General features: G+C 60.5%; 1 protein-coding gene across 1 annotated transcript in view; it reads left to right on the forward strand.

Moving 5' to 3' along the window:
* Positions 1 to 13,513, forward strand: part of LOC120924755 (myosin-IIIb-like) — a 126,322-nt gene that overhangs the window by 52,703 nt on the left and 60,106 nt on the right. Inside the window, exons 7-9 of the mRNA XM_040335781.1 lie at positions 11,365 to 11,458; positions 11,707 to 11,832; positions 12,933 to 13,041. Of these exons, the coding sequence (XP_040191715.1) occupies positions 11,365 to 11,458; positions 11,707 to 11,832; positions 12,933 to 13,041 (329 nt within the window). The remainder of the gene's footprint in view (positions 1 to 11,364; positions 11,459 to 11,706; positions 11,833 to 12,932; positions 13,042 to 13,513) is intronic.

A 13,513-nucleotide genomic window follows, 5' to 3' on the forward strand; every position in this document is an offset into this window, starting at 1 on the left:
CATTAATACTAATGTGCCTGGAAGATCTTTTCTTCCCTGGTCCAGAGCCATGGGAGCTATGCTGGCATGACCCCGCCCCTGAGGAATGACCCCGCCCCTAAGGAATGACCCCATCAGCTTGCTGTAAGTAGGCTGTGCATAGTGATTGCTGTGTTGGGCGATTCCTCCATGTTATTTACCTTGGGGACCAGGGGTGTCTCGGCTGCCATAGCCTTGATGAGGAAAGGGTTAATGGGCTGTGACATCACACCAGGGGAGGAAGGGGGTGGAGTGTCCAGTAGAGCTGCGCGATTTATTGTTACCATTCTTTTCCCTTCCCGATCTTCAAGACAGCATTTCACAATTCTTTCTAACAAGTGCAGAAAGTTCTCACAGCTGGAAAATAAAAAATCCAGGCAGCCTGCCAAGTTTTATCACAAATCAGATAATAAACAAAGTAACATTTCTTCTTAGATCAAAGGAATGGACTTTGGTCTGTAGAAGAGGGAAGTTTAACCACTTAAGAAGATAAACCTTGTTCTGGCGCTTGCTGCTTCCAAGTAAAAATCAATCTTTATTGCTAGAAAATTACTCAGAACCCCCAAACATTTTATATATATATATATATGTACTGTATATGTATGATATAGTTTGTTTGCAGAGACCCTATAGGCTCACTATGCAAGGCGCTTAGGGCCCCAGGGAGGTCAGGATCGGCACTGCATGCACCCTGGGCCGATCAGCCCTATAGGCTCACTATGCAAGGCGCTTAGGGCCCCAGGGAGGTCAGGATCGGCACTGCATGCACCCTGGGCCGATCCGCCCTATAGGCTCACTATGCAAGGCGCTTAGGGCCTCAGGGAGGTCAGGATCGGCACTGCATGCACCCTGGGCCGATCCTCCCTATAGGCTCACTATGCAAGGCGCTTAGGGCCCCAGGGGGGTCAGGATCGGCACTGCATGCACCCTGGGCCGATCCTCCCTATAGGCTCACTATGCAAGGCGCTTAGGGCCCCAGGGAGGTCAGGATCGGCACTGCATGCACCCTGGGCCGATCAGCCCTATAGGCTCACTATGCAAGGCGCTTAGGGCCCCAGGGAGGTCAGGATCGGCACTGCATGCACCCTGGGCCGATCCTCCCTATAGGCTCACTATGCAAGGCGCTTAGGGCCCCAGGGGGGTCAGGATCGGCACTGCATGCACCCTGGGCCGATCCGCCCTATAGGCTCACTATGCAAGGCGCTTAGGGCCCCAGGGAGGTCAGGATCGGCACTGCATGCACCCTGGGCCGATCCGCCCTATAGGCTCACTATGCAAGGCGCTTAGGGCCCCAGGGGGGTCAGGATCGGCACTGCATGCACCCTGGGCCGATCAGCCCTATAGGCTCACTATGCAAGGCGCTTAGGGCCCCAGGGAGGTCAGGATCGGCACTGCATGCACACTGGGCCGATCCGCCCTATAGGCTCACTATGCAAGGCGCTTAGGGCCCCAGGGAGGTCAGGATCGGCACTGCATGCACCCTGGGCCGATCCGCCCTATAGGCTCACTATGCAAGGCGCTTAGGGCCCCAGGGAGGTCAGGATCGGCACTGCATGCACCCTGGGCCGATCTGCCCTATAGGCTCACTATGCAAGGCGCTTAGGGCCTCAGGGAGGTCAGGATCGGCACTGCATGCACCCTGGGCCGATCCGCCCTATAGGCTCACTATGCAAGGCGCTTAGGGCCCCAGGGAGGTCAGGATCGGCACTGCATGCACCCTGGGCCGATCCGCCCTATAGGCTCACTACGCAAGGCGCTTAGGGCCCCAGGGGGGTCAGGATCGGCACTGCATGCACCCTGGGCCGATCCGCCCTATAGGCTCACTATGCAAGGCGCTTAGGGCCTCAGGGAGGTCAGGATCGGCACTGCATGCACCCTGGGCCGATCCGCCCTATAGGCTCACTATGCAAGGCGCTTAGGGCCTCAGGGAGGTCAGGATCGGCACTGCATGCACCCTGGGCCGATCCGCCCTATAGGCTCACTATGCAAGGCGCTTAGGGCCCCAGGGAGGTCAGGATCGGCACTGCATGCACCCTGGGCCGATCCGTCCTATAGGCTCACTATGCAAGGCGCTTAGGGCCCCAGGGAGGTCAGGATCGGCACTGCATGCACCCTGGGCCGATCCGCCCTATAGGCTCACTATGCAAGGCGCTTAGGGCCCCAGGGAGGTCAGGATCGGCACTGCATGCACCCTGGGCCGATCCGCCCTATAGGCTCACTATGCAAGGCGCTTAGGGCCCCAGGGAGGTCAGGATCGGCACTGCATGCACCCTGGGCCGATCCGCCCTATAGGCTCACTATGCAAGGCGCTTAGGGCCCCAGGGAGGTCAGGATCGGCACTGCATGCACCCTGGGCCGATCCGCCCTATAGGCTCACTATGCAAGGCGCTTAGGGCCCCAGGGAGGTCAGGATCGGCACTGCATGCACCCTGGGCCGATCCGCCCTATAGGCTCCACTATGCAAGGCGCTTAGGGCCCCAGGGGGGTCAGGATCGGCACTGCATGCACCCTGGGCCGATCCGTCCTATAGGCTCACTATGCAAGGCGCTTAGGGCCCCAGGGAGGTCAGGATCGGCACTGCATGCACCCTGGGCCGATCCGCCCTATAGGCTCACTATGCAAGGCGCTTAGGGCCCCAGGGAGGTCAGGATCGGCACTGCATGCACCCTGGGCCGATCCGTCCTATAGGCTCACTATGCAAGGCGCTTAGGGCCCCAGGGAGGTCAGGATCGGCACTGCATGCACCCTGGGCCGATCCGCCCTATAGGCTCACTATGCAAGGCGCTTAGGGCCCCAGGGAGGTCAGGATCGGCACTGCATGCACCCTGGGCCGATCCGTTCTATAGGCTCACTATGCAAGGCGCTTAGGGCCCCAGGGAGGTCAGGATCGGCACTGCATGCACCCTGGGCCGATCCGCCCTATAGGCTCACTATGCAAGGCGCTTAGGGCCCCAGGGGGGTCAGGATCGGCACTGCATGCACCCTGGGCCGATCCGCCCTATAGGCTCACTATGCAAGGCGCCTAGGGCCCCAGGGAGGTCAGGATCGGCACTGCATGCACCCTGGGCCGATCCGCCCTATAGGCTCACTACGCAAGGCGCTTAGGGCCCCAGGGAGGTCAGGATCGGCACTGCATGCACCCTGGGCCGATCCGCCCTATAGGCTCACTATGCAAGGCGCTTAGGGCCCCAGGGAGGTCAGGATCGGCACTGCATGCACCCTGGGCCGATCCGCCCTATAGGCTCACTATGCAAAGCGCTTAGGGCCCCAGGGAGGTCAGGATCGGCACTGCATGCACCCTGGTCCGATCCGCCCTATAGGCTCACTATGCAAGGCGCTTAGGGCCCCAGGGAGGTCAGGATCGGCACTGCATGCACCCTGGGCCGATCCGCCCTATAGGCTCACTATGCAAGGCGCTTAGGGCCCCAGAGAGGTCAGGATCGGCACTGCATGCACCCTGGGCCGATCCGCCCTATAGGCTCACTATGCAAGGCGCTTAGGGCCCCAGGGAGGTCAGGATCGGCACTGCATGCACCCTGGGCCGATCCGTCCTATAGGCTCACTATGCAAGGCGCTTAGGGCCCCAGAGAGGTCAGGATCGGCACTGCATGCACCCTGGGCCGATCCGCCCTATAGGCTCACTATGCAAGGCGCTTAGGGCCCCAGGGAGGTCAGGATCGGCACTGCATGCACCCTGGGCCGATCCGCCCTATAGGCTCACTATGCAAGGCGCTTAGGGCCCCAGGGAGGTCAGGATCGGCACTGCATGCACCCAGGGCCGATCCGCCCTATAGGCTCACTATGCAAGGCGCTTAGGGCCCCAGGGAGGTCAGGATCGGCACTGCATGCACCCTGGTCCGATCCGCCCTATAGGCTCACTATGCAAGGCGCTTAGGGCCTCAGGGAGGTCAGGATCGGCACTGCATGCACCCTGGGCCGATCCGCCCTATAGGCTCCACTATGCAAGGCGCTTAGGGCCCCAGGGAGGTCAGGATCGGCACTGCATGCACCCTGGGCCGATCCGCCCTATAGGCTCACTACGCAAGGCGCTTAGGGCCCCAGGGAGGTCAAGATCGGCACTGCATGCACCCTGGGCCGATCCTCCCTATAGGCTCACTATGCAAGGCGCTTAGGGCCCCAGGGAGGTCAGGATCGGCACTGCATGCACCCTGGGCCGATCCGCCCTATAGGCTCACTATGCAAGGCGCTTAGGGCCCCAGGGAGGTCAGGATCGGCACTGCATGCACCCTGGGCCGATCCGCTCTATAGGCTCACTATGCAAGGCGCTTAGGGCCTCAGGGAGGTCAGGATCGGCACTGCATGCACCCTGGGCCGATCCGCCCTATAGGCTCACTACGCAAGGCGCTTAGGGCCCCAGGGAGGTCAGGATCGGCACTGCATGCACCCTGGGCCGATCCGTCCTATAGGCTCACTATGCAAGGCGCTTAGGGCCCCAGGGAGGTCAGGATCGGCACTGCATGCACCCAGGGCCGATCCGCCCTATAGGCTCACTATGCAAGGCGCTTAGGGCCCCAGGGAGGTCAGGATCGGCACTGCATGCACCCTGGGCCGATCCGTCCTATAGGCTTACTATGCAAGGCGCTTAGGGCCCCAGGGAGGTCAGGATCGGCACTGCATGCACCCTGGTCCGATCCGCCCTATAGGCTCACTATGCAAGGCGCTTAGGGCCCCAGGGAGGTCAGGATCGGCACTGCATGCACCCTGGTCCGATCCGCCCTATAGGCTCACTATGCAAGGCGCTTAGGGCCCCAGGGAGGTCAGGATCGGCACTGCATGCACCCTGGGCCGATCCGCCCTATAGGCTCACTACGCAAGGCGCTTAGGGCCCCAGGGAGGTCAGGATCGGCACTGCATGCACCCTGGGCCGATCCGTCCTATAGGCTCACTATGCAAGGCGCTTAGGGCCCCAGGGAGGTCAGGATCGGCACTGCATGCACCCTGGGCCGATCCGCCCTATAGGCTCACTATGCAAGGCGCTTAGGGCCCCAGGGAGGTCAGGATCGGCACTGCATGCACCCTGGGCCGATCCGCCCTATAGGCTCACTACGCAAGGCGCTTAGGGCCCCAGGGAGGTCAGGATCGGCACTGCATGCACCCTGGGCCGATCCGCCCTATAGGCTCACTATGCAAGGCGCTTAGGGCCCCAGGGAGGTCAGGATCGGCACTGCATGCACCCTGGGCCGATCCGTCCTATAGGCTCACTATGCAAGGCGCTTAGGGCCCCAGGGAGGTCAGGATCGGCACTGCATGCACCCTGGGCCGATCCGCCCTATAGGCTCACTATGCAAGGCGCTTAGGGCCCCAGGGAGGTCAGGATCGGCACTGCATGCACCCTGGGCCGATCAGCCCTATAGGCTCACTATGCAAGGCGCTTAGGGCCCCAGGGAGGTCAGGATCGGCACTGCATGCACCCTGGGCCGATCCGTCCTATAGGCTCACTATGCAAGGCGCTTAGGGCCCCAGGGAGGTCAGGATCGGCACTGCATGCACCCTGGGCCGATCCGCCCTATAGGCTCACTATGCAAGGCGCTTAGGGCCCCAGGGAGGTCAGGATCGGCACTGCATGCACCCTGGGCCGATCAGCCCTATAGGCTCACTATGCAAGGCGCTTAGGGCCCCAGGGAGGTCAGGATCGGCACTGCATGCACCCTGGGCCGATCCGCTCTATAGGCTCACTATGCAAGGCGCTTAGGGCCCCAGGGAGGTCAGGATCGGCACTGCATGCACCCTGGGCCGATCCGTCCTATAGGCTCACTATGCAAGGCGCTTAGGGCCCCAGGGAGGTCAGGATCGGCACTGCATGCACCCTGGGCCGATCCGCCCTATAGGCTCACTATGCAAGGCGCTTAGGGCCCCAGGGAGGTCAGGATCGGCACTGCATGCACCCTGGGCCGATCCGCCCTATAGGCTCACTATGCAAGGCGCTTAGGGCCCCAGGGAGGTCAGGATCGGCACTGCATGCACCCTGGGCCGATCCGCCCTATAGGCTCACTATGCAAGGCGCTTAGGGCCCCAGGGAGGTCAGGATCGGCACTGCATGCACCCTGGGCCGATCCGCCCTATAGGCTCACTACGCAAGGCGCTTAGGGCCCCAGGGAGGTCAGGATCGGCACTGCATGCACCCTGGGCCGATCCGCCCTATAGGCTCACTATGCAAGGCGCTTAGGGCCCCAGGGAGGTCAGGATCGGCACTGCATGCACCCTGGGCCGATCCGCCCTATAGGCTCACTATGCAAGGCGCTTAGGGCCCCAGGGAGGTCAGGATCGGCACTGCATGCACCCTGGGCCGATCCGCCCTATAGGCTCACTATGCAAGGCGCTTAGGGCCCCAGGGAGGTCAGGATCGGCACTGCATGCACCCTGGGCCGATCCGTCCTATAGACTCACTACGCAAGGCGCTTAGGGCCCCAGGGAGGTCAGGATCGGCACTGCATGCACCCTGGGCCGATCCGCCCTATAGGCTCACTATGCAAGGCGCTTAGGGCCCCAGGGAGGTCAGGATCGGCACTGCATGCACCCTGGTCCGATCCGCCCTATAGGCTCACTATGCAAGGCGCTTAGGGCCCCAGGGAGGTCAGGATCGGCACTGCATGCACCCTGGGCCGATCCGCCCTATAGACTCACTATACAAGGCGCTTAGGGCCCCAGGGAGGTCAGGATCGGCACTGCATGCACCCTGGGCCGATCCGCCCTATAGGCTCACTACGCAAGGCGCTTAGGGCCTCAGGGAGGTCAGGATCGGCACTGCATGCACCCAGGGCCGATCCGCCCTATAGGCTCACTATGCAAGGCGCTTAGGGCCCCAGGGAGGTCAGGATCGGCACTGCATGCACCCTGGGCCGATCCGCCCTATAGGCTCACTATGCAAGGCGCTTAGGGCCCCAGGGAGGTCAGGATCGGCACTGCATGCACCCTGGGCCGATCCGTCCTATAGGCTTACTATGCAAGGCGCTTAGGGCCCCAGGGAGGTTAGGATCGGCACTGCATGCATCCTGGGCCGATCCGCCCTATAGGCTCACTATGCAAGGCGCTTAGGGCCTCAGGGAGGTCAGGATCGGCACTGCATGCACCCTGGGCCGATCCGCCCTATAGGCTCACTATGCAAGGCGCTTAGGGCCCCAGGGAGGTCAGGATCGGCACTGCATGCACCCTGGGCCGATCCGCTCTATAGGCTCACTATGCAAGGCGCTTAGGGCCCCAGGGAGGTCAGGATCGGCACTGCATGCACCCTGGGCCGATCCGCCCTATAGGCTCACTATGCAAGGCGCTTGGGGCCCCAGGGAGGTCAGGATCGGCACTGCATGCACCCTGGGCCGATCCGCCCTATAGGCTCACTATGCAAGGCGCTTGGGGCCCCAGGGAGGTCAGGATCGGCACTGCATGCACCCTGGGCCGATCCGCCCTATAGGCTCACTATGCAAGGCGCTTGGGGCCCCAGGGAGGTCAGGATCGGCACTGCATGCACCCTGGGCCGATCCGCCCTATAGGCTCACTATGCAAGGCGCTTAGGGCCCCAGGGAGGTCAGGATCGGCACTGCATGCACCCTGGGCCGATCCGTCCTATAGGCTCACTATGCAAGGCGCTTAGGGCCCCAGGGAGGTCAGGATCGGCACTGCATGCACCCTGGGCCGATCCGCCCTATAGGCTCACTATACAAGGCGCTTAGGGCCCCAGGGAGGTCAGGATCGGCACTGCATGCACCCTGGGCCGATCCGCCCTATAGGCTCACTACGCAAGGCGCTTAGGGCCCCAGGGAGGTCAGGATCGGCACTGCATGCACCCTGGGCCGATCCGCCCTATAGGCTCACTATGCAAGGCGCTTAGGGCCCCAGGGAGGTCAGGATCGGCACTGCATGCACCCTGGGCCGATCCGTCCTATAGGCTCACTATGCAAGGCGCTTAGGGCCCCAGGGAGGTCAGGATCGGCACTGCATGCACCCTGGTCCGATCCGCCCTATAGGCTCACTATGCAAGGCGCTTAGGGCCCCAGGGAGGTCAGGATCGGCACTGCATGCACCCTGGTCCGATCCGCCCTATAGGCTCACTATGCAAGGCGCTTAGGGCCCCAGGGAGGTCAGGATCGGCACTGCATGCACCCTGGTCCGATCCGCCCTATAGGCTCACTATGCAAGGCGCTTAGGGCCCCAGGGAGGTCAGGATCGGCACTGCATGCACCCTGGGCCGATCCGCCCTATAGGCTCACTACGCAAGGCGCTTAGGGCCCCAGGGAGGTCAGGATCGGCACTGCATGCACCCTGGGCCGATCCGCCCTATAGGCTCACTATGCAAGGCGCTTAGGGCCCCAGGGAGGTCAGGATCGGCACTGCATGCACCCTGGGCCGATCCGCCCTATAGGCTCACTATGCAAGGCGCTTAGGGCCCCAGGGAGGTCAGGATCGGCACTGCATGCACCCTGGGCCGATCCGCCCTATAGGCTCACTATGCAAGGCGCTTAGGGCCTCAGGGAGGTCAGGATCGGCACTGCATGCACATGGTATTTGTGAATGTGAGGTGATTATTGCGGAGGAAAGAAAAAGTAAAACCAGCTACACAAGAATGTGACAAAATTCAAAGACAAATGGGGGGTAAATGTGCGGCGCTAATGAGATACAATAGTGAGATAAATATAAATCACCAACAACAAGATCCCAAGGGGGGGAGTAAAAAGAGAAAGATAAATCCACAAGAGACGCTTGTAAAGTGACAAATGAAGGTTTCATAGAAGAACCGGCACAAGGAATGCGTCTTCAAAGCTATGGAACGACTTCTCCACGTTTTCCGGAATTCCTGGACCGGACTGTCGGCGACAACGGATCAGTCCGGCATGGATACTCTCGAGTGGCAGGAAGGCCAGACAATCCGAGGGATCCGGAACCCTCGGATGGCTTCTGGAGGGAAGTGACTGTAAATGGAACACAGCCGTTCACGATCGGAAATGCGTTGGACTCGGATGACCTGATCATTGTAGACGGACCAAACGAAATCCCGAGGTAATCCAAAGATATTAGGTGAGCTTGGAAAGTGGTGACCACAAATGGAACCAAAAAACTCCCGTCCAAGAACACGAAAAAAGGAGGGAGGGCTTCCAATGGTGCCGGGCAAAAACAAATGGGATTTTATTCAATAACAAACAACATACAAAATGTTCATCACAAATTGAATAAAAGCAACATGGGGAGCGGTGTACCTGGCCCGACACGTTTCGTCCGACTAGGACTTCTACTGGGGCAAATACCCGATATTTCCCTCATGGTTTAACTGTATATAACATAGGGGTCCCGGGGAACCCTCTCCCCTTCAATCAGTGGAGAGGATGGACTGGCTGAGGGATGTCCCCAGCGATGAGCCTCGGAGTCCTTCCATCCTGGATGTGAGCGTGGCATTGGTGGCCAATGTGTGGGGTACGGTGTCTAATTGGATGTATGTGGAAGGGGTTGGATCTACAGATGTTGGGCTAGAAGTGTGTGTGCCCCACCCCTTGCTGTGTGTGCCCCACCTCTTGCTGTGTGTGCCCCACCCCTTGCTGTGTGTGCCCCGCCCCTTGCTGTGTGTGCCCTGTCCCCGCAGTGTGTGCCCGGCCCCTTGCTGTATGAGACCCGCCCCTTTCTGTGTGTGCCCTGTCCCCGTGGTGTGTGCTCCGCCCCTTGCTGTGTGTGCCCCACCTCTTGCTGTGTGTGCCCCGCCTCTTACTGTGTGTGCCCCACCTCTTGCTGTGTTTGCCCCACCTCTTGCTGTGTGTGCCCCGCCTCTTACTGTGTGTGCCCCGCCTCTTACTGTGTGTGCCCTGTCCCCGCAGTGTGTGCCCGGCCCCTTGCTGTATGAGACCCGCCCCTTTCTGTGTGTGCCCTGTCCCCGTGGTGTGTGCTCCGCCCCTTGTGGTGTGTGCCCCACCTCTTGCTGTGTGTGCCCCACCTCTTGCTGTGTGTGCCCCGCCTCTTACTGTGTGTGCCCCGCCTCTTACTGTGTGTGCCCTGTCCCCGCAGTGTGTGCCCGGCCCCTTGCTGTATGAGACCCGCCCCTTTCTGTGTGTGCCCTGTCCCCGTGGTGTGTGCTCCGCCCCTTGTGGTGTGTGCCCCACCTCTTGCTGTGTGTGCCCCGCCCCTTGCTGTGTGTGCCCTGTCCCCGCAGTGTGTGCCCGGCCCCTTGCTGTATGAGCCCCGCCCCTTTCTGTGTGTGCCCTGTCCCCGCGGTGTATGCTCCGCCCCTTGCTGTGTGTTCCCCGCCCCTTGCTGTGTGTGCCCTGTCCCCGTGGTGTGTGCTCCGCCCCTTGCTGTATGAGCCCCGCCCCTTTGTGTGTGTGCCCTGTCCCCGCGGTGTGTGCCTGGCCTCTTGCTGTGTGTGCCCGGCCCCATGCTGTATGAGCCCCGCCCCTTTGTGTGTGTGCCCTGTCCCCGCGGTGTGTGCCCGGCCTCTTGCTGTGTGTGCCCGGCCCCCGCCGTGTGTGCCCTGTCCCCGTGGTGTGTGCTCCGCCCCTTGCTGTATGAGCCCTGCCCCTTTGTGTGTGTGCCCTGTCCCCGCGGTGTGTGCCCTGTCCCTGTGGTGTGTGCCCCACCTCTTGCTGTGTGTGCCCCGCCCCTTGCTGTGTGTGCCCGGCCCCCGCCGTGTGTGCCCTGTCCCCGTGGTGTGTGCCCTGCCCCTTGCTGTCTGTGCCCCGCCCCTTGCTGTGTGTGCCCGGCGCCTTGCTGTATGAGCCCCGCCCCTTTCTGTGTGTGCCCTGTCCCCGCAGTGTGTGCCCGGCCCCTTGCTGTATGAGCCCCTCCCCTTTCTGTGTGTGCCCTGTCCCCGCGGTGTATGCTCCGCCCCTTGCTGTGTGTTCCCCGCCCCTTGCTGTGTGTGCCCTGTCCCCGCGGTGTGTGCCCGGCCTCTTGCTATGTGAGCCCCGCCCCTTGCTGTGTGTGCCCTGTCCCCGCAGTGTGTGCCCTGTCCCCGCAGTGTGTGCCCGGCCCCTTGCTGTATGAGCCCTGCCCCTTGCTGTGTGTGCCCGGCCCCTTGCTGTATGAGCCCCGCCCCTTTCTGTGTGTGCCCTGTCCCCGCAGTGTGTGCCCGGCCCCTTGCTGTATGAACCCCGCCCCTTTGTGTGTGTGCCCTGTCCCCGGGGTGTGTGCCCATGCCTCTTGCTGTGTGTGCCCGGCCCCCGCCGTGTGTGCCCTGTCCCCGTGGTGTGTGCTCCACCCCTTGCTGTATGAGCCCCGCCCCTTTGTGTGTGTGCCCTGTCCCCGCGGTGTGTGCCCGGCCTCTTGCTATGTGAGCCCCGCCCCCGTGGTACAGGCTGTACGCGGCCGGTAAGATTCATGCTGGACTGAGTTCCTCTTCTCTGGTTGTAGATACATCGGTCAGGAGGAGTCGTATTCAGGGGACTGGGCGGAGCGCTACCACACACTGTGCAACGCCATGCGCATGGTCGGCTTCCAGACTCAGGTTGGTACCAATTCATTCCAGAGATTTCCTGATCAGGTAAGTGTACGCCGAGGTCGCAGCGTGTTCTTTCCCAACCGGGATATGTGATTGGTTGGGTGATGTTGCTCTGGATGACTGGGGGTGAGATCTCTTCAGATGGATGGAACTTTCTGGGTTTTGCTGCGCCCGGATAGCTCCGCCCATAACTCCGCCTTTTCCCATACAGCACAGCTCGTTCATTGTGATGTCATCCTTTGTCCCTCCCACAGGAGGAGTTAGACCTGAAGACCCTCCTCTCTGGGGTCCTGTCTCTGGGGAACATCCTGTTCGTTGCTCAGGACTCCGGGGGGGTCACGGTGGATGGCGAGTCCTGCGGGTGGCTGAAAGCTGCTGCGGTAAGAGAGTCATTATTGGGAGGGCCTGTGCATTGTATAATACACTGGGGGGGGGGGGTACAGAGATGTGACATATGTGGGGGAGGAGGTTAAAGAGAAGAATTGATATGTAGGGTGGGGGAGGGGGGCACAGAGGGGGATGTGATATAGGTGGTTTGTACAGAGGAGAATTGACACAAGGGTTGGGGGACACGGGGTGGGATGTGATACATGGGTGTGGGGGGGGGGGGGGTACAGAGGAAATGAGATACGAGGGGGATGGGTACTGAATTGAGATGAGGTTTGAGGGGTACAGAGGGGGGTGTGGGGTGCGTGGAGGAGAATTGAGGCGTGGGTTGGGGGGGATTGGAGGGAATGTAATATGGAGGATGTCTGGGGGGTACAGAGAGTGTGATATGTGGGTTGGGAGTACAGAAGGGGGTGTATTATTGAGTGTGATAAGGGGGGGGGGGCTACAGAGAAAAATTGAGACAAGGGTTGGGGGTTCCTAGGGAGTGTGATACAGAGGGGGTCAGGGGGGTACAGAGAAGAATTGAGATGAGGTTTGGGGGTTCCTAGGGAGTGTGATACAGAAGGGGGTCCGGGGGGTACAGAGAAGAATTGAGACGTGGGTTGGGGGTTCCTAGGGAGTGTGATACAGAGGGGGGTCAGGGGGGTACAGAGAAGAATTGAGATGAGGTTTGGGGGTTCCTAGGGAGTGTGATACAGAAGGGGGTCCGGGGGCTACAGAGAAGAATTGAGACGTGGGTTGGGGGTTCCTAGGGAGTGTGATACAGAGGGGGTCAGGGGGGTACAGAGAAGAATTGAGATGAGGTTTGGGGGTTCCTAGGGAGTGTGATACAGAGGGGGTCAGGGGGGTACAGAGAAGAATTGAGATGAGGTTTGGGGGTTCCTAGGGAGTGTGATACAGAAGGGGGTCAGGGGGGTACAGAGAAGAATTGAGATGAGGTTTGGGGGGGTGTATAATGAAGGGTATGATATGTAAAGTTGGGAGTACAGAGAGTGTGGGGTGAGTTGGGGGGGTATGGAAAGGGGTGGAATATGGGGGGGGGTACAGAGGGGTTTCCCGGCTTCTGTGGATCTAATGTTGCATTTTTCAGGGCCAGTTTGGGGTGCAGGAAGAGGACCTCCAGGACTGTTTGGTCTGTACCATCTCTGTGATGCGGGGGGAGACGATCCGGAGGTTACACACCCAGCAGCAGGCAGAGGGTAAGAAGCGTCAGATCGGGGGAGTGGAATATTCCTGGGACATTTCCACCAGTCTGACCAATCAGTGTAAGGCAGTTCTCGGCTCCCCCCCCAGTGTGGGAACTTCCATAGGTTAGAGTAGCACCACGCTGTCATTTTATACCTTGGTGGAGGCGTGGCTTCCTTTGCCTGGTTCCGCCTTTTTCATCCTTCTTATATTCCATAAATCCTGATATGACTAAATTACAGTCATAACAAACGTTCACCCAAACCTATAAGAAAGTCTCACCTGGGTACCCAACATGGCGGGGCTCTAATGTCCACATGGAGAAGATCGATATCGTGTCTGATGTCTGCCAAATCCTGATTTCATTCTGTACAATAATCTGCTGATTGCTGTACAATGTGACCAATCACAAGTATTGATCTCATTAGTAAAGTCCAATCCTCTTGCATCACACTCCTCCGCTCTTTTGGTTGGGTGGGGGGTTGG

This window comes from Rana temporaria, chromosome 1 (genome assembly GCF_905171775.1).
Source record: "Rana temporaria chromosome 1, aRanTem1.1, whole genome shotgun sequence".
In the NCBI taxonomy this organism is placed as follows: domain Eukaryota; kingdom Metazoa; phylum Chordata; class Amphibia; order Anura; family Ranidae; genus Rana; species Rana temporaria.